Source organism: Podarcis gaigeae, assembly GCF_964106915.1.
Source record: "Podarcis gaigeae genome assembly, chromosome: 9".
NCBI lineage: Eukaryota > Metazoa > Chordata > Lepidosauria > Squamata > Lacertidae > Podarcis > Podarcis gaigeae.
The window spans coordinates 57,087,726-57,113,186 of record NC_139685.1 but is presented as its reverse complement, the minus strand read 5'-3'; the positions used below and the strand labels follow the sequence as shown (position 1 = coordinate 57,113,186).

General features: G+C 40.2%; 2 protein-coding genes across 14 annotated transcripts in view; one reads left to right on the top strand and one right to left on the bottom strand.

Moving 5' to 3' along the window:
* TBCK (TBC1 domain containing kinase) overlaps positions 1–16,267 on the bottom strand; it is an 80,813-nt gene extending 64,546 nt beyond the window's left edge. Inside the window, exons 1-3 of one of the 6 annotated variants that reach the window (XM_083756422.1) lie at positions 16,185–16,267; positions 12,934–13,170; positions 7,622–7,694 (exon numbers count right to left, since the gene is read on the bottom strand). In XM_083756422.1, coding sequence (XP_083612548.1) covers positions 7,622–7,694; positions 12,934–13,170; positions 16,185–16,206 — 332 coding nt within the window. In that variant the 5' untranslated portion in view covers positions 16,207–16,267. Of the gene's footprint in view, positions 1–7,621; positions 7,695–12,933; positions 13,171–13,429; positions 13,540–15,480; positions 15,576–15,968 lie in introns of those variants that run through there. The other 5 variants (XM_083756425.1, XM_083756423.1, XM_083756421.1 and 2 more) reach the window with 5 other exon arrangements.
* A 70-nt stretch (positions 16,268–16,337) lies between these two features.
* Positions 16,338–25,461, top strand: part of AIMP1 (aminoacyl tRNA synthetase complex interacting multifunctional protein 1) — a 36,345-nt gene continuing 27,221 nt past the window's right edge. For 2 of the 8 annotated variants that reach the window (XM_083756818.1, XM_083756816.1), the window contains exons 1-2: positions 16,338–16,417; positions 18,347–18,445. In XM_083756818.1, the coding sequence (XP_083612944.1) occupies positions 18,444–18,445 (2 nt within the window). In that variant the 5' untranslated portion in view covers positions 16,338–16,417; positions 18,347–18,443. The other 6 variants (XM_083756815.1, XM_083756814.1, XM_083756810.1 and 3 more) reach the window with 5 other exon arrangements.

The window sequence follows — 25,461 nt, the reverse complement described above, 5'->3', positions numbered from 1 at the left end:
CAGATGATTTTCCAAACTCTAAACTGGGGGTCACTGATCCAGTGCCTTCCAGATGTTTTTGGACTCAAATTCCTACCAATCCCAGCCAGCATGGCCCATGGTCAACAGAGTTATAGTTCAGCAACATCTGGAAGGCACCATTTTGCCTACCCCTCCTCTAAACGCTAGGCAAGTATTACTTCTGAACAAGGCCATTTATTTCAGAAACTTCCAAGACACAGGAAAAGTAGGGCAAGGCATTAACGCACGAAGTAAGCATTATGTTTGGGGACTAAAAGCTTTTGCAAACAAGCAAAGACGACATCTGTATTCAAGTAAAAGAAGTAGCTGATCAGGCATGCTACAGAAGTGTATGTGAAGATGTGAGCAAAATCATCTGGATCAATGTTTGCAAATGAACATGCTGCAAATTATCCTAATTCTTCTTCACTATGAAGAAATTAATGATGTCCTTTATGATAAGGGGCATAATGGCTGGACTCAGATACTCTGTGAAATCATGGTTTGTGATATGTAAATGTAGTTTAAATTCCACAGAGTAGCTTAAGCTTCCAAGTGTGCAGCAGGCCAGCTGGGGTCTAGATCTGCTTGCTTTTTTTCCTTTTTGTTTCCTTTTTCAAAATTTGTCTTTATTGATTTAAAATATCATCTTACATATATGTTACAAATAGTTACAGCAAAATTAAACACGAAAATATAAGAGAAAAAAGATAAAGAAAATAAAAATAAAAAATAAAGGAGAGTTAACAATGAGAAATGAATATTGGTTATAACATCCTGTCTTTTCTAATAAAGGCTTCTGAAACTTCCAATCATTCTCGTTGTACTTTTTCTATTGTCTTAATTTTATCGCACAGTTTGTTTTATAACTTTTCCTGTATATTTTTCTAGTATATTTCTTCCATTTGTTAATTATATACAAGTATCATTCAGTTCTGCTAAGATAACGTCATTTTTACAATATAATCTTATATATTCTTTGAATAGTCTCCATTCTCTGCTTGCTTTTGTTTCCTGTCTGCTCAGCATTCAACATCAAGCTCGCTTCCATTTTCATGGCGTAACAGTCTTCCAAGAGGTTTGTCAAGGCTCTGAAGAATCACCATCACATATTCCAACAGCAAACTCATTCTCTGAGTGAGGATCCTTACTTATATAACCAAAATGGCACCATCCACAAACAGAGGGTAGTATAAACAGGTGTGCGGGAACCCCAATATTTGCAGAAATACCGAAAAAATACCCTCCCAAAATCAATGAGGATTGAAAAGATAGGGGACTCAGAATGCTGTTTTTTTATTGGGGGCAGGGAGAGATGGAAATGAGTATTCAGGAAGAATGAGCCTAACAACAACTCTCGCTCCCTCTGATTCCCAGTAACTGGCATTCAGAGGCTTACTGCATGCTTTGTAAACCAGCTTAAAACTGTGGTTTCAGATCCTAGTCACAAAACCTGTTAGCTGGCACAGGTTTGGGCATGAGAATTCTGGTTCAGCAAAACAAAATGTGATTTCACATGACCTCCAGGCTGGCTCAAAGCAAGTGGTAACGTTTATTGTTACATTAACACCTTCTGCTATAGATTGAATTACTTTGCATACCAGCTTCATCTCCCATTTTATATTTACTAAAAATTCAAACTAATTAAGAAAAGCAGTATTGGATAGTGCATAAACAAGACATGACTAATGGATTTATTTTGCTTCATGACTTCACACCAATAAATGCTATTTTGGAAATGAATTACTGGGAAAGGATTAAAATGGAAATAAACAAATACCTAACTATATATATGTTGTTATACTTGATTGTGACAAATAGTTGTGTGTTTTTTAAAAGAAGTTTCTTGAATACCTACTTCCATACTTTCCCATTATTTTAATATTCCATTGCTCTTCAGCTTATTTGCTCAGACTGGTTGCACTTTCCTACATCCGTAGCAGCAACACTTAAATCATGTTTATATTGTAAGAATGAAAACATAATAATTAGTTCCAGAAAGGTGTTGTAGAAAGGTATTTTAGCCCAGAAAGACTGCATTTTGAGCTATGCCCCTTTCTCCTTAATCCTTCTTTTACTGAGAGACATACAGTATTCAGTATTTTCAAAAGAATTATCTTAGAAATAGCTACTCAACTGTGTCACCCCAAAAACTTGATTTTACTCAAAACGAGCTCACTTTCCACAGACTCCAATCTCCTAATCCAACCTAAACATATTCATCTCATTAGCTAAAACAGAGTAGGAGAACCTGTCACTCTCAAGATGTTTCTGGAGTCCAGCTCCCATCAGCACCAGTCAGCGTAACCAATGGTTAGGGTCAACCGCGGACCTGAAGACTCAACATCATTTAGAGGGCCAAAGGCCTCTTCAGTGTTCCAAATGAAAGCACCACACACACAACCCTTGAAGCTGTATCAATGGCTGCTTCTGAATTGGAATCATATGAGTGTTCAGTTGCTGGAAAACATTTGCCTTCCTCTTACCCCTTTCCTCATCTTATTTTGTTTTTTTTATAAGCTACATGTTTACCCTTTGGAGAACCTTTTTCATATAAAGCCTACCTCCCGTTTGATTTTAGAACACAATACAAACGGTAATGCATTTATAGCAGAGGATGGAACAAAGACATCTAATACATGGAGTAGACAATAGTTTAATAAGAGCAAATAAAACCTACTCATCCGAGTCAGATCATGTTTTCCACCAAGCTAGTAAACAGCTGCAGACAGAGTCTGCTTCCGATCAAAGGGTCTATGTATAACATATTATACCTCTGTATCTCTCTGATGGTTCACTGGTAATTTTTCAAAACCATAACCTCTGAAACATATGACAACTATATTTTATTGAAGACATACTATGACCACTCTGCTCACGAATTCAGAACAATTCAAAAGGCATAATGCAGGTGCCAAAAGCCATCTAAATACTCCATCTGTTGGCTTTTGTGATTGTAAAATTGCAAAAGGCTTCAAAAAGGAAAGTAGGGCATTTTAAAGGATAATGTGAAAAAATAATAACAGAATGGTATGTGTGCTTATTTTCAGTGTTCAGAAGAAAACATTTCTCAACTAACAGCTTTAAAAGGTAGCTTGTAGGACTCTGCACCTCTGACTAGAAAAACTGGAATTCAAAGGCAGGCAATTTACAAAGTTGTAAAACCACTAAGGCTACAATCTTCGACAAACTTACTAGAAAGCAAGCCTCATGGAGCCTAGTCAGACTTCTGAGTAAACAGAAACAGGGTTGTGTTGCATGACGCTAGCTAGAACTTAATAAGGTTGTTGAATTTCAATTGAAACCAATATTCTAATTAGAATGAAAAATCCAGTTTGATTATTTGCTTGTACTTTGAACAAATAAATGTTAAATGACAATCTTTTGCTATGTAGACAGACAGACATATATGGCAGTTACTCTTATGAACAAGATTGCCATTCTACTGACAGGCTACAAACATAGCACATTCCTTTCCAAGATTGTATACTGCAATTTTATTGATATCGAGTTGCTGTTCCAATATTTAAATTCCAGAGTCAGATTTAGAGTCAATATCCAGACGGAAAAATTTCTCAAGCCACAACATTTTGCAAAATGCAATTACAGCTGCAGTCATTATTATTTTTTTATTATTGCATTGCATTCATGAAATTTGTATACCGCCTTTCATTCGAAGATCACAAAGAGCTTTGCAACAAAAAAATACGAAATGAGAACACAAAATATATAACAAAAAAACTAACAGACTAAGAAACCAATAAGCCACCTCCAATGAACACATTTAAGAGGCTATAGTACTATCAGGAATCCTATCAGCTCAGATGTGCCCTAAGTTCATTTGAGATGCAGACAGAAGAAAACCAAGCTGTCCATGATTTACTGTGAAATGCAATGCATGCTTACCCACCGTGTTCACTGGGGCTTACTCTCTTGTAAGCATGCATAGGCTTACAGCCTTGGTCTAATTCTTGAAGTTCTTTATTCTAAACCAAATGTTTCAGATCCTGACACCTACTGAGAAGTGGTTATATCAGTTTCCCAGTGTTCGTGGGGCTGAGTGTTCTGCTAACATTTCACCTTCTACAACTATACCTATACTGTTGCCCAGGTTATTTCAACAAGGTTGCCGAGAACGTATGGTAGAGGTAATAATATACTCTCAAGAGGCTTTGAAGATCATTACGGTTAACAAAAGGTTTCCATTATCCAAAATGTATCCATCTGGGGATACACAGAGATCATAACAGAAAAGCGTGCTGCAATGTTTCTGTGGAATGTTTAGCTTCCTGACTGAGTTACAAGAGAAGCCAAATGTAGCGTAACTATTTCAGATATCTAACTTTGGAGTTAGAAATTCTGATAAGCTCTTCTAAAGTAGTGTCCTAGTGGAATATCACCACCTTATGGGAAAGGGGGAGAAAAAGGAGGACGGTTCTCGTGGACTCAAAAACAGAACTGTGCCGAAACACCTATGCAAACGTTACCTCATATGTAATCGGTATAATGATGCATGACTTCATAAGATTAACTGCAAATAACTATCAGACAGCTGTATAGCCTGCTGTTTTGCAATATGCATGGAAAGATGGACCGTCCACCCATGGTATATCTTCAGTTTCAGCAACAGCCTAATAGAAGATTTCCTGCTGACTTGACATCAGCTTGCGGTACAGGTGCAAAGGACTTATTTCCTGGCAAGTGCAAGAAGAATTAATCTATAAACCATAAGGACAGCTTCTCCCATTCCATAACAGTTTGTGAAATTAATTGCAATAGCATGCATATCAACTTTGGGTATAAAACCTGTTCTATCATGAGCTAATATAATCAAAACAAGTAGGGGGGAGGACCCCAAATAGTTCCCTACAAAGCTAATTGACGGAGATGGATTGAATAGCATAACTGGGAATTGCTCTTTCTTAAATTATTTCTGGCTATTGAAAGGTCTTATGACAGAAACAAAAAGATGTCAATTTTAATTAACTGAAAAACAATGGGAAATGTTTCAGTTGGTCTCAGTGAAAGTATCCCTGAGGTGAAACAGCTTCTCTTTTGCATAGTACGAACTCAAAATTTTGCTGCATATGCTGTCTTGAGAAATACACACACAAAAAGCCTTGAGGGAGGCACATTTCTGATTTGGGCTTTAATTTTTTTTAAAGAAATTATGCTTCCATAAAAAATTGCCACTGGCTGGGCATTTCTCTTAAGATAGGTGAGAAAAAGCTTTCAGTCTTTTACCTTGCTGGGCAAAGGGGGAATTAAAGGACTGGACATTCAAATAATGCTTCAGGAAAAAATATGAAGGCAAACTGCTAACATTAAACTCACTTTGGAGATACTTTAGATAGACAGTACAGCATTTTGATATAGGTTGGACGAAAACATTATTTTGGACTTAGTAGAATCCCCGAGAGCTGACATAACTCAGTGCCTAAAAGTGAAACCCTGTATATGAAACTAAGAAGCAAGTGCTATGAAGTTCAATAGAGTTTACTCCCAGGTAAGTGACAAAGCTACAAATCCCCAATTCAAATGTTGCTTCTGCCACTATCTCTCAGCTTCAACACCCCCTCACCAAGCAAAAGGAGAAAACAATACTGACTTACATTACAGGGTTGCTACAATTACAAAAAGCAATGAAAAGAGTTTGTGAAATGATTTGAAAGTTTAAAATACAGAGTATGTTTTTATTTTACTGAGTTCTTATTTTATTCGGCAAGATTTAAATACCACTTAATTGACAAAAATACCCTCAATTTATTATTGTGCTTTTGTTCCTTACTCCCTTCTAAATCACCTAGGAACATAAATTAATTCTGAAGGCACAGGATGTAAATAATGTAAAGGAATATCCTAGTTTTAATGTACCATTAGGAAATGTGGTATCTATAATCTTTGGTGACAGGGGCTTAGAAGTCTTCCATCACAGCAAACTGTTAATTGTTAAGCAATCTGCTATATATCTCTGATATCCACTGAACAGACATGCACCCTCTCATTGGGTATAATCTATAAACCAATATCTGTCAACATGCAATGAAAATAAAATTTAGAGCTCACTCCATCCATATGCCAAGCACAAATGGCAGGACTCCGATAGAAGCACTCTCAGTTTCTGCTCTATAGCCAAGGGGACAATTGGGGATTATTCTGCAGGAGTTGGCACTCAATGACCTGGTGGTAAAATAATTTCTAAGATACATTATTTCCAATCCATTTCAAAATGTGTTAAGTTGCCCCTCAAGTCTTCAAGCCAGCCAACTAAATCAGTAGGAAAGAATCTAAATTCAACAAAAGTGAAATGGAAATATTAACACTAAGCCAGGTAAGGCCAAGGCTGGAGAATTCAGCTACAGCACAAGTTTGGTCTCATTTATGGGGTGAGTGCAAAGGGGACTCTGAGATCTAATTTGCACACTTTATTTGAAAATTACTTTTTATTCTATGTAATAAGAAATTTTGGAAGATTTGATCATGGTTTTACTGCATATGTATCAACTGTTTTTTTGTTTTTCCTTCTTTGGATGATGCTATGGCTTTTGGCTAGTGCAATAAAAGTTTCTCTCTCTCTCTCCCTATTTTCATATTTATCAAAACGCAGACACCACTGTAAGAGCCTAATCCTAGGGATGCAGCGTTCTCAGAGGAAATCCTCCTAAGCACTATTCCTGTGCCAAAATCCAGCCCCATTCCCTAAAGATTCTAAAAATGTACACATGCACAATCTACCTGCACAATCTGTACCCCGAAGAGGGTCAAATTACGCCAAGCAGCTCCATGCATGCAGACTTTATGGGCAAACAGTTTGTAAGCTCCATTTACAGCTTCAGATAACTGTGCAAACAGGAAGCAAAAGGCACTTCCTGTATCCACACAGTCATTTCTCTGTATGTGTCATATCAACAGGGATACTGTGCTATGCTACCAGTCTAAGGCCAGAAGCAGACAGGGTTGCCATGCTATATTCTGCGCTGAGCAGAGGTATGGCAGAGGCTTCCTGGTCCCCTCACCTGGGTAGAATGTACTCCTTTGTCCGCTGGAAGAAAATAATGTTGTAATCTCTGTTCTGCATTTTACATTACACAGCAATATCAAATGTCCTGAACCTGATGCTGCACTTTATATCATATAGTAATACAGAAACTGTAGGGAAACATCAAGATATATACTTTCATTTTCTTTTCAGGCAGAAATGAAACTAACATTCATCATTTAGAAGCTTAAAACCCTGCACAACTAATGCACAAGAACTGTCATGTACACACAATTCCTCAATACGTTTCAGGTTGGCTTTAAAAAACCCCAAAAACTCATTATCTGAAACATAACTTAAAACACAAGCAAAGCATACTGGAAGAAATGGATGGCAGGTTCCAGTACTTTCATCGTAAAATCGTAAAACTTTTGTGAAGAAGTAAATATATGCTTCATCCTAAGCATGTGTTTATCTGGCTGCCAGAAGGATAAAGTACTGGAAGATGTCAGCTTTGAATCTGTTAGACCTGCAAAGGTAGTTAACGTTTTAAAAGAAAAAGTGCATCTGGACTTTGTAACTTAAAGTAGATAAACCTTTCAGTTTGCATGTTTCCTTGCAATGTTTTTCTTGATACCATACCTCACTGGTTTCCTGTCTCGAAGCAAATCTTCCAGACTCTTTCCACAGTGTTCCGCAACAACCACTAGCCTCTCTGATGAAAAATATACAGAGAGAGACAGATTTAGTATCTCAGTGCACACAGGCACAAAAACACTTTCACTCTTGCATCCCACTTAAATTAAAACCATATTATGGTAACGCTGCATCTCCTAATACAAAGAGGATGTCTACTTAATTTAGGGGAATAGAAAATCATACTGAGTTACACAAAATATAACCAAATTAACACATAGATGGCAATTATTTGCAGCCAAAAACTGTCTAGAGTAATTTCAGTGTAGATAATATATGAGCATTTCCCCCCCTCATTTTACATCAACAACCATTGGGGGGGGTTAGAGTAAATGGAAATTTTCTCTGATGGGCTGTTTTTACTGATCAATATTTTTTTGTTTTTGGTTGTATTCCACCAGTTTCTGATTAGGCAATTTTTATGGAGTGTGTGCTTTTAGCATGGTAAAGATTTTGTTATTATTATTTTGGTTATAAACTCTGAATATTGTATACATTTTATATTTTTCTATGTTGCCTTGGGTCATTTTTGAAAAAGGTAACTAAGATTTCTTTTTAGCAACTATTGCCATTTTTTGAAAGTTTCTTTGTCAGTTTCACGGCCAGTACGTCTGATTTTCTACTTTTTCTAAATGCATTTGGAAATGTATTAGAAACTTCTAGTATTATATTAGCTACTCTTTCAGTATCAAAATTACCAAGTTTTTTGTGTAAGTGAAGGAAGACAAGAACGAAAGAAATACATAAGTGGGTATCATTTTTTGTTGGAATAGGACTAGTATAATAATAGCAAAATATACAAATTGTTTCAATTGCTACAAGTACATATGGGTTAACCTACTCGCTTGTTATTTTCTCCATTTCTTTTATTTACCACATTGAGGAGATAGACCACTGTTTTTGAAAAGGAACATTTCTCCATTACTGTGAAGGAGAGCAAATTTTAAGGCATAGCACTCGCTCCCTTTGTACATTTACAAACATTCATCACACCATTTCCCCCACATAAAGCTTAGTTTACAATTTACTTTTTTTAATGCAAGAAAGTGCCATACTTTTCCATGTATAAGACTAGGTTTCTTTCTTTAAAAATTATGCTAAAAAGTGTGGGCCGTCTTATACATGGAATCATCTCCCCCCATTTACTAAAATTTGAGTTCCCCCAAACAGGGGGCATTTTATACACGGGGGCGTCCTATACATGGAAAAATACGGTATTTCAGTTGCAGGTCCCCAACAGGACATAATTTTAGAGGCCCATACTTATAAGAATCGTGTGCCAGCCCTGGAAAGGTCCCTTGACATTGTTCCTCTGACATCAGTGCACTGATGGTGGAAAGGTCGAAATGGGGGGCGGGACGGCATTTCAGTAGCATGTTGGGAGTTGATAGGGGGTGGCTTAAGATCTGTTGAATCCTTCCATCCCCACAATATGCCCTCAATATGGCATGTATGCCCTGGGGCTGGATCGAATGAGAGGGAATACATTATTTAAAGAATACCTCAAGACAGCCAATGGAAGGGGGTAAAGAGAAAACCCTACCGCCCACTCCACCTAGTGCCCTGCCAGACACCAGCTTTCGATTTGACAGCTCATCCACTGCAAGTACCACCTCTCCCAAACCAGTAAGATTTCTCTTTTAAGCAACTGAAATATATAAACCGTGTTATTTAGGAATGGACTGTACTGGTGAAAAAGGGATAGGTATTCAGAGATCAACTAAAGGAAAACAGTGCCTCATGCTGAAACCTCTCCTGCCCTCACCAACTCCATTCACACAGGGGTATCGATTGCCTTACTATTATCCACAACTGGGATAATGGGGAACAGTTACCCTGAACATGATGCTGTGGCAGCCACCAAAATCTTAGTAATTGTCAACATTGTTCCCGATAACAGCATTATTTAAGGCAGGATTTCCTAAACTGTGCTCCCTGAGCTGCATTTGGGTGGTCTGTGGATTTTGGTTGAGGATGGTATATCCATCCCATTAAATATCCACATTGGTTTTTAAATGCATTTGTAGTGTTTCTTTTATATCTTGTATTGTATTTTATGGCGTTACAATTTGAAGTCCATGGAAATTCAAACAAATAAAAAGAGATCGTGACGGGGACATCCATTCTGCTGCACTAATTTTGTTATAAAATGCACCGCCAGCTAAGACTATTTTTGGATTTTCCTCTCTGGGCTGCGTCATAATACATTATTCTTGTATAGCTATAAGAATATTGCCATTCTATGTACAACCACCTCTCCTTTAAAACAGATTTACAATGTGAAGCTTCTCCTCTGCTTTGCCAGACATTCTGCTTAGCTATACAGCAAAAGCTACAGTTAAATAAAATTCACCATGTAAAAGAAAAGAAACTTCACTTAAAAGTAATAAAACTGATCCCAGGTGTAACAGTCACCCTCCACCCCTGCCAAGATACCAAGAAAGCACGATCATATTGAATAAGTTTGGAACAGTTTATAGAAGACAGGAAAACCCTGACTTCTGAACTAACTTTTATTCTTTGGCGATCACTCGTAGCCGAGTAAGATTGTCTTCCATAAACACGGTTTTAACGACGAGTCTGTAAGTGACTGTGGAGGCCAATTCTGGACCCACACGTCCTTCCACAGTGGGGACATTGGTTCCTGGGCGGGAGTTGATCACGGTGTGGATTTGCCAAGCATGCCTTCCTCTTAGCACGTTTCTCCCTTTCATCCTGCGTTCAAGTGTCTTCAAAGCCCATGACACCTTTGGTAAAGGCTGTTCTCCAACTGGAGCGCTCACAGGCCAGTGTTTCCCAGTTGTTGGTGTTTATACTACTTTTTTTTAGATTTGCCTTGAGACAAACTTTAAACCTCTTTTGTTGGCCAGCAGCATTACACTTTTCATTTTAAAGTTGGAATAGAGTAGTTGCTTTGGAAGGTGATAATCAGGCATCTGCACAACATGACCAGTCCAACAAAGTTGTGTTGAAGAATCATTGCACTGGTGATCTTTGCTTCATCCAGTACACTGATATTAGTTTGCCTGTCTTCCTAAGCGATGTGTAAGATTTTTCGGAAAATACAATGCCCTTTAAAGGACAGGTCACATGTGATATCCAGCATGAGAATGGGAAAATAAAAAATGTAAATAGAACAAATAAAGCCAAGTGAAAAACTGAACAGCCGATTATAAGAAGCACCTAGAGCAGCATGCCAGGCAAGTTGTGAGGAATGCTTTGTATCTTTCAAGGAGCCCTCTGTGTGCATACAGAGACACGCTGCACACATAGCATTGCAGTTCTTCTCACAGTAGGAATATGTAAGATTAAAAAGATGCACTTAAGAGATGGCATTTTGCAAAGGAAATTGCCTGCTAAAATGGGCATAGTTCAACCTGAAATCTCCTTTTTTCAGTCATGTTAAAGTCCCTTCTAACTCTACAATTCTATGATTGACTTGAAACATTCCGTGGCCTACGAGATATACACCGAGGTGGCTGCTCTTGATGGCATTAGACTCCCTCTGAAGGAGTGGGTACATAGCTTGGGAGGACTTCTGGACCCTTTGATCTTGCTTGACGCTCAGATGGCCTCGGTGGTGTGGAGTGCCTTCCATCAGTTTCGGCTACGGACCTAGCTGTGTCCCTATTGGGATAAGGATAATCTAACTTTTGTCATCTATGCTCCAGTAACGTCTTAGTAACACATTATGTGTAGCGCTGCCTCTGAGAACAGTTTGAAAACTTTAGCTGGTGCAGAATTTGGCAGTCACGCCACTCACTAGGGTAAGATGGTTTGAGCATATTACACCCATCCTGGCCTGACTGTACCGGCTGCCAATTAAGTTTCCAGGCCCAATTTGAAGGGCTGGTTTTGACCTAAAAAGGTAAAGGACATCTGGCAGCTAAGTCCAGTCACAGACGACTCTGGGGTTGCGGCACTCATCTCGCTTTACAGCCCAAGGGAGCCGGCGTTTGTCCGCAGACAGTTTTTCTGGGTCATGTGGCCAGCATGACTAAGACGTTTCTGGCGAACCAGAGCAGCGCATGGAAACGCCATTTACCTTCCCACCAGAGCGGTACCTATTTATCTACTTGCACTTTTTGGCATGCTTTCAAACTGCTATGTTGGCAGGAGCTGGGACAGAGCAACGGGAACTCACCCTGTTGCGGGGATTCGAACTGCCGACCTTCTGATCGGCAAGCCCAAGAGGCTCAGTGGTTTAGACCACAGCACCACCTGTGCCCCAAATTTTGATCCAGAAGGCCTTAAATGGACCACAATACCTCAAGGACCACCTCTTTCCATATGAACTGACCCAGACGCTGTGATCGTCACCTGAGGCCCTTCTTCGTGTGCCTCCTCTACATGAGGTCCGCAGGGTGGCAACATGAGAATGAGTGACTCCCCATTTGTGGAATGCTCTCTTCAGAGAGACTCGCCTGGTGCCTTCATTACATATCTTTACGTACCATGTGAAAATATTTCTCTATAACGAGGCCTTTGGCTGATAAACATCCTATGGCCTTTTAAAATGTGTGTTTGGTAGGAGATTATGGGTTTATTTTTATTTTTATAATGTATTTTTGTGTTCTTATTTTGTATTTCTATGTTGTGAACCACCCTGTGATCTTTGGATGAAGGGCAGTATACAAACAGAAATAACAGAATAAGTAAATTACAGCTTATATTTCATCTTCAGCATGATATATGGCACACTGATAAGTTCCAAAATGTGAGGACTGGGAGAGAACTGTCGAGGCCGCCTTCTGTGGAGCACATTTCTTTTAAACTCTGAACTTCAAAAGAGAGATTTGAAGAATTAAATAAAAAGAAAGACAGATTGATGAATTGCAGGAACCTAAGGAACAAATGGACTGAAAGAAGCCTGCAGTTTTCAAGAACAAAACCCCCAAAAAAGCATGCGAAGGAACAGAGGGCGGAGGGGGGAATGGAGTAAAGAGAGATAAGCAGAGTGTGAAAAAGAAAAGGAAATACCTAAAAATTATCAATGTGATCTGAACTACAGGATAACAAAGGCCTGCAGCCCAGCAGCATACATCTGTGTCTGTTATGTGCAACAACAGAGACAAGCCTGAAAAATGCTGCTACAGAGTCAGTCTGGGGAAAAGCAAACTGCCGTCTTGGGGGAAAAAATGCTGACGGCTGCTTTGAAGTCTAATGCTCTGAAACACATGCACAGAATAATTACTGTAACACTCCTACATACACACCCCAAAGTTATGGGGCAGGGAGGGGGGAGAAAGCACACTCACCATGCTTTCCACGGGAAATGTCCACATACTGGCAGAGCCTAGGATGCGTAATTGTCTTAAGAATCTGAAAGCGTCCCAGGATCTTTATGGAGTTTGGCGTCAAGGGCAGGCCGTTGCTCCCACAAACATCATTCGGAAGAGCAGAAGCAAAGAAGGTAAAGGCTCCCAATTCTGCATCCTTTAAGGGAAACATCTTAGGAGTTCCGTGAGATACCCCTCCTTGTATGTAGTGTTCCCCTGAAAGAAAGAAAAAAAGGGAAGACAAACAATAAAACCGGGCTGCAAAGCTCCAAACCAATAAACAGGCTGCCTATAGGGGGGAAAAACAGTTTAAAATCTACAGGTTTAATTTTAAGGCTAGTGAAGCAAACGGATGCCATTGATATTACTGCTGGTTATAACAGAGTAATGAAAGCTGCTTTTAGCATTTGAAAATGTATAAAGCAATAAACTGCAAGTTAACAGAATACACTATTTAGAGGATTATAGCCTGAACTGAACTCTGCAAAGGAATCATGCTATTTATTTAAGTCCAGTAAGTAAGGACACAATCTATAAAGCCTGTGCATCCATCGACATTTGAGCAGCAGCAGCAGCAGACAGTCACTATTTTGTAGGAGGGAGAATAAGCATATTTCACTGAGTTCAAAAGAGCTTAATTCCACTTAAATCAGCAAAGGATTTCAGTCAAAAAGTTCCATTTTCAGAATCCCTTAGTAATAAGTGTCTTTAGCAACCTATGGGCCAAATTTGAACTTTTAAACTAGTCACTTAGCCATTTGGGGGTATACTTCATATACCTCATTTTGCAGCAGGGCTGTACAAATTTGACAGCCCGACTGCTGACCACAGCAATCAACATAGATTGTATTATTCCAGTTCAGGGTTAACACTGCAGGTAAACAATTTTTTTGCAGGGATCCATTTAAGGTGCCACCTGTGACCTCTGAAGCTCTAAAGTGGGGGTGGGGTACCTATGGCCCATCAGTTCTTGGTGGACTGCAACTCCTATCTTCAATGACCATTAACCAAGCTGGATAGGGCTCATAGAGTCCAATGACATCTGGAGGATCTGCTCGAAATCACCTGGGGGAAAGATAGTGAGATGTGAAGGACCAGGAGGATCAGAGGGGGCTTGGTTTCCCTCCACTCCACAATTTTTCAATTGGAAACATTGTAACAAAAAGCCATTTATGAAATATTGTATTTTGGAATGGCTGGGGTGCTTTTAAAGAGTGCATATAGTTTGAAGACTTTTACGCAAGACAATCTACAGCTGTAAAGAATGATAATTCCTGTGCATAATGTAGACCAACCTTCCTCAACTTTAGGTCCTCCAGATGATGCTGGAATGCAAATCCCAATAGCCAATGGTCAGGGATAGTGAGACTTGCAGTCCAGAATAACCAGGTTGGTGAAGGTGGTTGCAGCCATAACCCTCTCTCTAAGATGCATTTTCACATTGAGAGTGTGCTACCATCTTCATAAGGGGAGCATACAAAACTTGTTTGTTTGTTTATTAATAATAATGTTGACCTCTGATCTAGCATGGAGATGCTAGATACATATATCTACATTTTCACCTCTCTCTCCAAACGACTGTAATACAGACACTCAGCTTTAAAAAAACAACAACTAGCAGTAGAATCCTATGCAAAGCTACTCATGAGCTACTCATATTCCCAGGTAAACACATATAGGACTGCTATTTTAATATGTTTATATATTGGGAAACTAGCTCCAGATGAGCAGATTCTTGCTTCATCTGACACCACTGGGTGACATGAGGGATGTGGGACGGTTTCCCAACCCACCCGCAAGGGTTTGGACTGGATGACCCTCGAGGTCACTTCCAACTCTACAATTCAGTGAAACATTTGCTAAATATATTGAGCGATCATCATTCCAAGCCCAACTCAGGGCAGATCCACTGAAGTCAATGTGCATGGCCAACTTAAAGGGACCCCTGACCATTAGGTCCAGTCTTGGCCAACTCTGGGGTTGCGGTGCTCATCTCGCTTTATTGGCCAAGGGAGCCGGCGTACAGCTTCTGGGCCATGTGGCCAGCATGACTAAGCCGCTTCTGACGAACCAGAGCAGCGCACGGAAACACCGTTTACCTTCCCGCCAGAGCGGTACCTATTTATCTACTTGCACTTTGATGTGCTTTTGAACTGCTAGGTTGGCAGAAGCAGAGACCGAGCAACGGGAGCTCACCCCATTGCGGGGATTCGAACCGCCGACCTTCTGTGGTTTAACCCACAGCGCCACCCGCGTCCCTATGGCCAACTTAGGTGTCCTCAAATACAACCCGATACAATATTTGCATCTGACTGGCTTTGTACTGCACCTGTACCCCCACGGTTACCATGTTAACGTCAAGTTAAGGTTACAGAGGGAATAAGGCTGCAGGCTGAATGGCAGCAGCAGTGGCACAGGTTTAGGGAAAACTAATGGTGTGGGAATTCGGCTTTGTGACTATAGCCTAAGTAAGTAAACACCCCCACTCCTTTCACCCAGCCCAACATCTGGAGAACATCAACTTACCTATCTCTGAGGGCAAGTGAAAAACCACAAAATGATAACTTCCTCTCAAAGTAAGCTATGCAGGAGCCTTAAGGAGGATTAAGCTACACTGAAACCTACTGGAAAAGCAACCCTTTCAGGATTCTTGGGGACCTTTAAAAGCAGACAGCATCCCCTCCCAGCCCATTTTTGAAAGTACCTTCTGATACATGAAATAAGAACACGGTCCTAGAACCAGGCCAGTGTCGGATTTACGTATAAGCTACACAAGCTATAGCTTAGGGCCCCACTCTCTTGGGGGGCCCCAAAAAAATTAAAGGAAAAATGTTAATATATTTATTGTTTTTCAGTTCAACAATTACTTTGATAAAATACACATTCTGTTATGTGCAAATGGCTTTAGATATCTATTAGGTCTATAAATTACCATATAGCATATATTTAACACAAAAAACAGCGACAATTTGTTGATGACAAAGGACAGCTGGACAAATAAAGGGCCCCAATACCTTCAGTAGCTTAGGGCCTCATCAAACCTAACCCCAGCCCTGAACCAGGCCTTATAGGAAACGCAAAGCACCTAACAGGGAACAAGCCGCCGGCCGCCTCCCCTACAATGACACCCAGCGCCCGCCGTCCCGACTCGCCTTACCCCGGGCTGTTAAATCCACCTACCCCCGCCCGTCAAGTTTCTAGCCCTCATGAGCACCACCTGTAATACGCACAGACAAGCGCGCGCGCATACATACACACACACCTCGCTCTCCCTTCGCCGGTACCCCTTCCTCCCGCGGCTCCGCCCACCTCGCTTCCCTCCGCGCCCGATTGGCCAGAGAATGCGTTGACGCAAACGCGCACGTCGCATTTTTTTTTTTTTGCTCCCCCTCCCTCGAGGCGTGCGACGTGCTCGCGCATGCGTAGAACGCGGACGTTTCCGCTGCCCGTGAATCCTGAGCGGGTAAGTTTTGGGGGCAGTTAAACTGGGGAGCGGCGAGAGGCTGAGTGGGGTGGCTTCTCTTTCTCATTCCCTTTGTGGTTATAAGGGGTGGGGGCGGGTTACCTTTCTCTGGCCTACCTTTCGCTGAAGGGGTGGGGGAGCTCTTAGGGTAAGGCCTGTAAATGGCATGTAGCTTCATAGGAGCCCTTCGTTGCTGGGGGGGTTGGAGATGAGGGAATTGGGAAAACTGCTGCCCTAATGGCAATACTCTGTGGAGGGGTCGGTCTCTTACAGCAGGAAAAAACGACCAAAAAAAGAAAATAAGAAATGGTCTCCTACCTTCTCAAAAAACGAATGCGTTTTTATTCTGGCATAAGCATTCGTGGACTAAAATATAGGTGATTTCTCACACACACAACTGGGATTTCGTATAGGCAAGTGGTCGTAAAGGCAGTGTGGCAAATGAAATGTAAGTAATAGTGACAGTGCCTGTTTGTAGAGGCCACACTAATGGAGATTGGGGAAAGAGACCCTATGGACAGTCATAATCCTCTTATTGTCTTGTCATTTTTATTTCTTTTCTTACTTGCACAGGAGGAGCCGAGTCACAAAAGGCATTTTGGAAGAAAAAGTGAAGGGAGGGCAAAGAGTAGCAATTGGGGGAGGGGAGAGAAGTATCCTGTGGACACAGTGAGGATGTAAGGACTGGAAGGTCGTGAACTTGGGTGGCTGCGTGGGCACTCGCTGGTCTTGTTTGGGTGAAAGCTTGTTCCAAAGCATATGCCGCTGTCGTTCCTTTAAACTAGTTTGTTTTATCTAGAGTTTTGGGACTATTTGGTGCCATTTTTCTCAGTAGGGAAGTACAAGTACATACTGTCAGCTTATGCTTGGTCCAAAGTTCAGTCCCTGGCATCAACAGTTAAAAGAAACCAGCACCAGGTGATGTAGAGAACAACTGCCCATCAGAGGGCACAGTACTTGGCTAGATAAACCCAATACAAGGCAGCTATTTACATTCCTGTCAAGTGCTAGCACATCATGTATCTAACTCTAGTGTACAAATGAATTTATCCATCTTTTAAGATGTCACAAAAGATTGCTGCAACACATTAACAAAGCTATCCCTCTGGAAGCATATAATAGGTTTGCAGTCTGTGTTTAGCTTTGAAATGCTGGAGCTAAGAAAACATTCCTTCTATTTCCTTTACATGCCAACTTCATCTTCATTCTTGGCTCCTGAAAGTTGGTTGTGGTTATTACTTGACAGGATGGGAAAGAGTGCTTGGTACATGTTCACAGGTACTTTATCTTCACAAGACTGAACCTTGGCAATGGATGCAGATTCTAGATTTAAGTTCCACCAATCCTTGGTTCCAATTATTAGGTTTATCAGAGGTTTACTAGATTGCCCTGAAGCAATTTTCTCTAAGCATAGTGCTGAAAGGTGTAGCGTGAGAATGTAAAGAACAATTTCTGAGAATGGCTCTTGGTGAGATATGATGGTGAATGGTGTGGGGATGAATGCAGAGAGAAACTATCAATGCTGGATGGGTTGTGGCCAGGTTAAATCTCTGAATTATGGAAAGGACAAAATTAGCCTGCAGCTAGTCTCCCAAACTATGGGTGTATCTCCTTCATCAGAAGTGAGTTGGTGGTTACTCATCTAAGCTAACCCTGTCACTCCTCATTTCTCCTCAGTGCGTGCTTCTGTTGGTAATTCTCCATCAAATTCTTTCTGAAATATATTGTAACTCCTCCTACCATGTGCCTCTTAAATCATCATGGTGGCTTAACACAGTGCAAAAATTACTAATCCCAATGGTGAGCTGTATAATACTTAATGGTGGTTAATATTGTTTGTGCAATGTCCTGAGAGCACAGTGCTTTCTTATTTACACGACTTTTCTCCAGAGATATTTGTGTGCTTAATACTGCCTCTCCTGATATCAGGTGCTTACAGATTTGGCAGGGAAGAGGAAGCAGATTTGCGGTCCTGTCTTCTGCTGAATTTTGCAGCGTGGATCTCTGCGCTGACTGTGCTTGTTAAATGTGAGTTGTGCTAACATCTATTTATGTAACATTGAATTAAGGGGAAGCAAAACGTAGGCATTGGCAGTGAGTGGACCATGTTAAAGAGCAAAAGTGGGTTCTGAGTCTTGTGTCCTGCCCCCATAGCGCTTCATTTTTAAAACTGTTTTTTCTTAGACTAGGAATGAGAAGAGGACATTTTTATTCTGTAGTTGAGGATTGAGAGATCATTTGTGTGAGAGAACTGGTAGGTACAGTTTTTCCTATAAGTGTTCAACTATGCTTGTCTTGAGGCCTTAAGTAGCTTCCATTCCTTTCTTCTTTTATGCTTCTGCTCTGTGCACATTGGCAAAAAGCATTTTGAAATTGCAGCTGGCTCACAGTTGGCAAATCACTCTTCCAGTTGCTTAGAATCCCCTCAGTAGCCCAGTTGTCTAGGCCTCTCCCTAATCTTGCTTGCTATGAGAGTTGAACAACCTGCTGCAGTGAAGAGGGTGGTGGGGACTCTTAATTCTGTCATTGGTTAGGCAAGGTTTGCCATCTGGCCTTTCTGTCAATGGCCTTATCCTCCACAAATTTGATATTTTAAAGCTGGTCAAGTTGGCATCCGCCATTGCATATAGTGGGAGCAAATTGCACTATGCACTTTGTGAGCAAGTACTTGCTTTCTTCAGGGACGCGGGTGGCGCTGTGGGTAAATGCCTCAGCGCCTAGGGCTTGCCGATCAAAAGGTCGGCGGTTCGAATCCCCGCGGTGGGGTGCGCTCCCGTTGCTCAGTCCCAGCGCCTGCCAACCTAGCAGTTTGAAAGCACCCTCGGGTGCAAGTAGATAAATAGGGACCGCTTTCTAGCGGGAAGGTACAAACATACTAAAAATGGAAGCATCTGAATTGGTTTTCAAGGCATGATTCTTCTATACATTTGTAGAGGTGAGGAGAAAAGTTTTGAGATTCCTGTTACAATAACCAGGAATCAAAGAATATTGCTTAAGAAGCAGTCCTGTTTAGGTTTTGAGCATTATACATATCCAGGCAATGCTAAAAGTGGAGATATTTTTGTCTTGCACAATAATTGAAACAAGTGTGCAGCTGGAGCTTTCTCTGCTGCAGATTTTCTCACTTCCAAGGAGACAAGCTGACATTGACTTTCAAATATGTAACTGATGTTGAGTCCACCTAACTTGTTTAGCTGCAGTGATTGCCCAATAAACAACAAGAGTGTATAGTCAGAGTGCCTTGATCTTTGAGGAGTATGGAAAAACCTGCAAATGACTGCAGTAAGTTAAATAAGTTAAATGAGACAAATTAAATAAGGTAAATGCTACAAGATATACCAGGGCATTTTGTTACATCTTTGAGTGGTGTTGCCAAATAATTCTGTAAATATATTGTGGTTGACTTCTTCAAATACAGACCATATTTCCAACCATTTATTTAGCTGTGACCTTTTATTAAAATGTCTAATGTGGTATCCTTTATTTTTAATAGCATTTATTACTGTAATAAAGAACAGTGATCATGCTGATCTCAAGAACTGGAGGACCTTCTCTATGGATAAATTTATTCCATAAGTATGTTCACTTAGTACCCCCCCACACTTTTTTTACTGTTCTTTAGGCAGCAGGTAAAGTCCATCCCAATCCCAAGCCTTTTATTTTTACATATTATCTGATCACCCCTTTTAAAATTGTATAGGTTGCTGTTTAATAGTTTTTGTACTAGCTCACCATGGCTTTAGTTTATGTCTTTTGTGTTTTATTGTTTATATGTGGTTTTGTTAACTGCCTTGAGGCTTATGCAAAAGGTGGGATATAAATGTCTTAAATAAACTGAACATCTGTTTCCATATTTCATCGTGGCCTCCCAAGAGATAGTTAAGAGATTTTCTTCTTTTAGTATTGGAGTTATTTTCAACTCTGGCAGCTTCTATGCTGCTTCACACATAATGTATTTACTCAGTGTTTGCATATATAGCACAGGTTACAGTTATAATGGAAACACTCTTTAAAACATAGCACAATGATTAGCTCGAAAAGATATCAGATGAATATCAACAATGGATGTTTCTGTATAATTTGGTTAAAATGTCTTGCATGGAAAAGATAAAATGTATAAGCATTAAGATCTCAATTGAAAACTTCTGTTAAGTTTTGTTCCCTGCTTGCATATGTTTAAGTGGAAATATCTGCATGCAATGAAATGTGGATCTTCAAAATGCATTTTGTGCTATTGTCCAATATATCACTTCAAAAATATTTAACTCATTAAATATATCACTTAAAATTAATGTGCTTCACAGCTTGGTTGTCTGCTCGTTTACTGAGATAGCTCAGTCAGTAGAGCATGAGACTCTTAATTTCAGCTCTTAATCTCAGGATCATAGGTTTGAGTTTGACATTGGGTGAAACATTCCTGCATTGCAGGAGGGTTGGATTAGATGACCTTGTGGTACATTCCAAGTTTAAAATTCTATGATCGATGAAATTAATTTTATTGTCTTCAGTGGGGCTTGTTCCCTAGTCACCTACCTGGAAGTATATCTCATTCCAGCAGAAAGCCCATCTGTTAAAAAATAGCCAAAAAAGAATTTATAATAAAATGCAGTTCACTATGACAACATAACACTTCTTTCCAAACCAGCAATAAAACATGTATAGGATTGCACTCTTTGGCCCATAGCAGAAGCTTTCGTATGAAGCTCTGGTAACTGTGCTTTAAAATGAGTGCAGGGACTAGGCATTTTGGAACCTGGGAGAGGAGAATGTAAATTTAATTGTGGGTAGTAACATAAATGAAAGGAATAATTGTATGTTTGTGCCATAGTAATATGGCCTGTGGTGCAAGTTTATTTATACAACTACTTAATCACCGTTCCAGCCAAATGGGCATTCAAACCAACATGTAAAAAGTTTTTTTAAAAAACCATTAATGAATTTAAAAGCCCATAAAAATATCAGACAACAGCAGAAACAGCTGCTCAAAACAAGACTAATAACAGATCAACCATAAATCTATTCAACATAAATGCTTGGGTGAGGGAAGTATCTTAAGCTGCTGATGGTGGATGCAAAAGGAAGTCCTCTGAAGTTCTCTAGGGAGAATATTCCATAGGATATCAGCCAGTTAAAATGGACTCCGGATTGGAACTATTTCCAAAAAGCGGGCCACTGCATTTTAAACTGGTTAAGCTTACTAACTTTCTAAGGAGAGCCCAACGTCGAGCATGTTTTTGTAATCTAAGTAAGACCTTGCCATTGGATGAATAACAGTGGTGAGAACTTGGCTAGAGGACAAGTTATAGCTGCCTCTTTGACCATCTAAATCTGGTAAAGTGTGTTTCTAACCAGAGCTGTGGCTTTAGGAGTCAAGCATCAAAGTCGTGTGTTGGAGCACACCCAAGATGCACACTTTCCCCAGCTCCAGCTTGCCAATCATAATTTATTTTGTCCTGCCAGCATTCAATTTTGTTAACTCTTATCCAGATCATCATAGTATTGTAACTAGCAATAACTTCCCAACAATGAAGATAATTTTGGGTTTTGTGAAAGGAGATGGCTATCCATAGACCTTCTTTCTTCCCAACCCTTTCTCCTTAACATGAAAGTTGTGCCATCTCGCCTTCTGTTTCCACACTGGTCCCGTTCTGAACCCGTACTGAGATTTCCTCATCCAATGATGCTTTCTTCAGTCACACATTAAGCCTTGCCTTTCCAAAAGCATTCCAATGCTCTGCGCTTTCCTTGAGATTTTATTTGTGCAAATGTTTAAGTGGAACTTAGCAACTGCTTGGATAGCATGCTTTCTTAAAATTCAAGTCACACATGAAAACAATTTAAACTGCAAATTGGCTCTGCTTGGCAAGCAGGTCCCTTCTCCCTCCAGGTGCTGAATGCAGATGATCTCAAAGCAGGCTTGGCCTAAGGAATGAGAGAGGGTGACCGCCCATGGCCCTCCAGTGAGCTTTGGCTGAGTAGGAGTGTAAATTGGCTCTTATGCATACAGCCAATCCTCTGGTCAGTGGTTGATAATTTGCTAGTTGCAGCTCTGGTCTGGAATTTAAAAGGCCAGAAGCAGGTAATGGATCAGAAAACTGTGGCTGTACCAGAGCCATGTGGAGGCTATTAAACATGTCTATTGTATAAGTGTTGTTTCTGGGTGGAACACCAGACAGCGTTTCATGTATATCCAACAGTACTGTATATGGGACTTCAAACTATCCCTTGTGTAGCAGGAAGATTGCCATTAGCTATAGGAGGAGGTTCAAGCCATTCAGGCATAAGGTGTTCGAAAAATAAATTATTAGTGGCTTGGGTCCTAAGTTTTTATTTGTGATCAGGAGAAGCTTCTGTTCATGGAGGAAGAATTCCTTAATGGGAGGAACCCTTCCTTGTTAAAAACCCCTTCTGTCAGCAAACACTTAAGATCCCAGTCTAAATAGACCAAATACCTATTTTTCAGTATGTACTAAAGTTAATTGAAAATTTGCTGATTAATTCTCTAAACTTCACTGCTTACTACTTTTTTTTTGCCGAGGAATTGGGTTCATTTGGATTGAAGTAAACTATATCCATGCTGATAACAGCCTGCAGTTTTAGCTGAAATTGTTTACGCTGCAATTCTAGGCATCCATTGCAGGCCGGGGATCCTTAGTTTCACTAGATAGTGTCCAATGAAGTAGTTCCATTTAGCACATATATTTCTGTATGTGCAATGGAACATCCTTGCCCGCCCCCCTTCTTCCCGAGATTTGCTCCACAGGGTTGGAGGAACCTCCAGAACAGATCTAGTGGGGTGCAATCAGTGGAACCGGAAGTTATATTGCACAGCCAGAAGTCCTTGCACTAAGCAAATTACTTCATTCGATACCATACTTTGTACTTAGGGAGACTTGATTCTGAGTAAATAGGCAGATGATCAAGAAATGTGATTTCTATCTTGTCAGTGCAGCTGTCATTTGGGAGTCTAAATTCAAGTGACTGTTCCATTCCACCCAAGTTAGACTAAGTTGTATGAAGATGAGGAAAGAGTGTTGGTTGAGGCTTTATTTCGGTCGAGACTGCTGTGGGATCATCTTTGTTCAGCACCTGGAAGGAAAGGAGAAAAGACCTGCTTGCCAAGCAGAGCCAATTTGCAATTTAAATTGTTCTCCTGTGTGACTTCAATTTTAAGAAAGCTAACTCCCTTGCCCATTCAGGGCTGTAGAATTAACTATATGATTATGTGTCGGTGAACCAATATAATAAGATTTTTTAAAAGAAAAATATTCCCATTTTTTTCAAAGGTAATGCTTCTGTACAAATTCATATTCAGGCTTTTGTTGTTGTTGTTGTTGTTGTTTTACTTCCACAGTTAGGCATAATACTTTTATCTTTCTATTTTTGTAAAGCATGAAAGCTTCCACAGAGAACTTGTAAGGGCGAGTAACATGGGTGCATGGTAGCTTAGAACCAGTATTAAAAACTCAGCTATATAAGCTAGGCACCAAATGGCTTCTTAAACCAGGGTTACAGTCACCAAAACGGAATGCCTAGTTGCCATTTTGGGGCCAGACGTCTGGAAAGTCATATTTTGAATACAGTCGTACCTTGGTTCTCAAACGCCTTATGACTCGAACGTTTTGGCTCCCGAACGCCGCAAACCCAGAAGTGTTTGTGAACTTTTTTTGAAAGCCAAGCGTCCGACACGGCTTCCGCAGCTTCCGATTGAATGCAGGAAGCTCCTGCAGCCAATCGGAAGGCGCACCTTGGTTTTTGAACATTTTCGGAAGGTGAACGGACTTCCAGAATGGATCCCATTCGAGAACCAAGGTACGACTGTATGACTTTTTGGTTTCTGAAATTCATTCTGATTGCATAGATAAAATAGAACGGATAGAATTCTACAGAATGTGTTACTAGTGTGTGAAAACAGTCAAGATCCAAGGATCCCCAGGCTTGTGGCCAGTAGCCAGATACAAAATGCAGCTGCAAATTTCGAACGCTGCTTAGAACTCAAATCAATATATAACACGGTGTGGGTATGTTTGTGATAAGATTAGCTAGCTGGCAAATGCACCATTGTAGCCTGTGAGAAAGAGAAGTTATTGTACACATCTTTGCTGTAGCATCCTTATTTTAGTATCCAGAGAGCAGAAGTGGAATCGTTAGCTCAGTCTTGAATGGGTGGCCAGAAACATTTGCTAAACCAGCAAGTGTATTGTTCCCACATAACTCAACATACTTTATAGACTGTATTTAGAGGGGGGACGACTTTGTGGTCTGAATGGGTTTGTATTCCTATTAGAATGATATTAAAAATGTACTTGGGATGGCTTAATTATTCCAATTACCATACAGTAAAATGTTCTGCCAAAATGACAAAGAGATGTGGGACTCTGAGAGTTAGAAACTAGGGCCACTGTCCTAAACAGCTACAGCGCAGGCAAAAGAGAAGAGTGTATCCAGAGATTAAAAAAATAAAAATCTGTAGCTGAAAAGGCATTCTGGTTTTAAATAGAAAAGCAACTTGCCTGTTTGGCAGTGGTAAAATCTATCTCCGTACCGCTGTTGGCATACTTCTTCTGCAATGACTATCTTTAGAATTGTAGATGTTGAACAGTTTTACTTAGGGTTCTTGTATGGCTGTATTCTGCTCAGTGTAGAAATTGTGTAGAATATCGGTGCACTGCCTGAACTAAACAACAGAGATTGAAATCCTAGCAGTTCAAAATAGATACACTAGTCATAGGGAGACTTATCTGTTGTAACAGAGCCTGTTAAAAAAATTCCCTGGTGATCTATTTTCAGCTGTTATCGGTATTATCTTACATATAGTGCTACTGAGGAAGTGCTTAACCTTGTACTCTTAGTTTCATTGCTTTCTTTGAGTAATATCACTGTCCTGTACATGCTTACTCAGAAGTAAATTTCTTGTGAGTTTTGTGGGGCTTACTCCCAGTAAGTGCAGTTTAATACAAGAAAGTTTAAGTGGAAGTATACTATCTTATAGATCACACATTTACGGTATTTAAGAAATCTGTTGCACAGGTAGGCTGAAATTG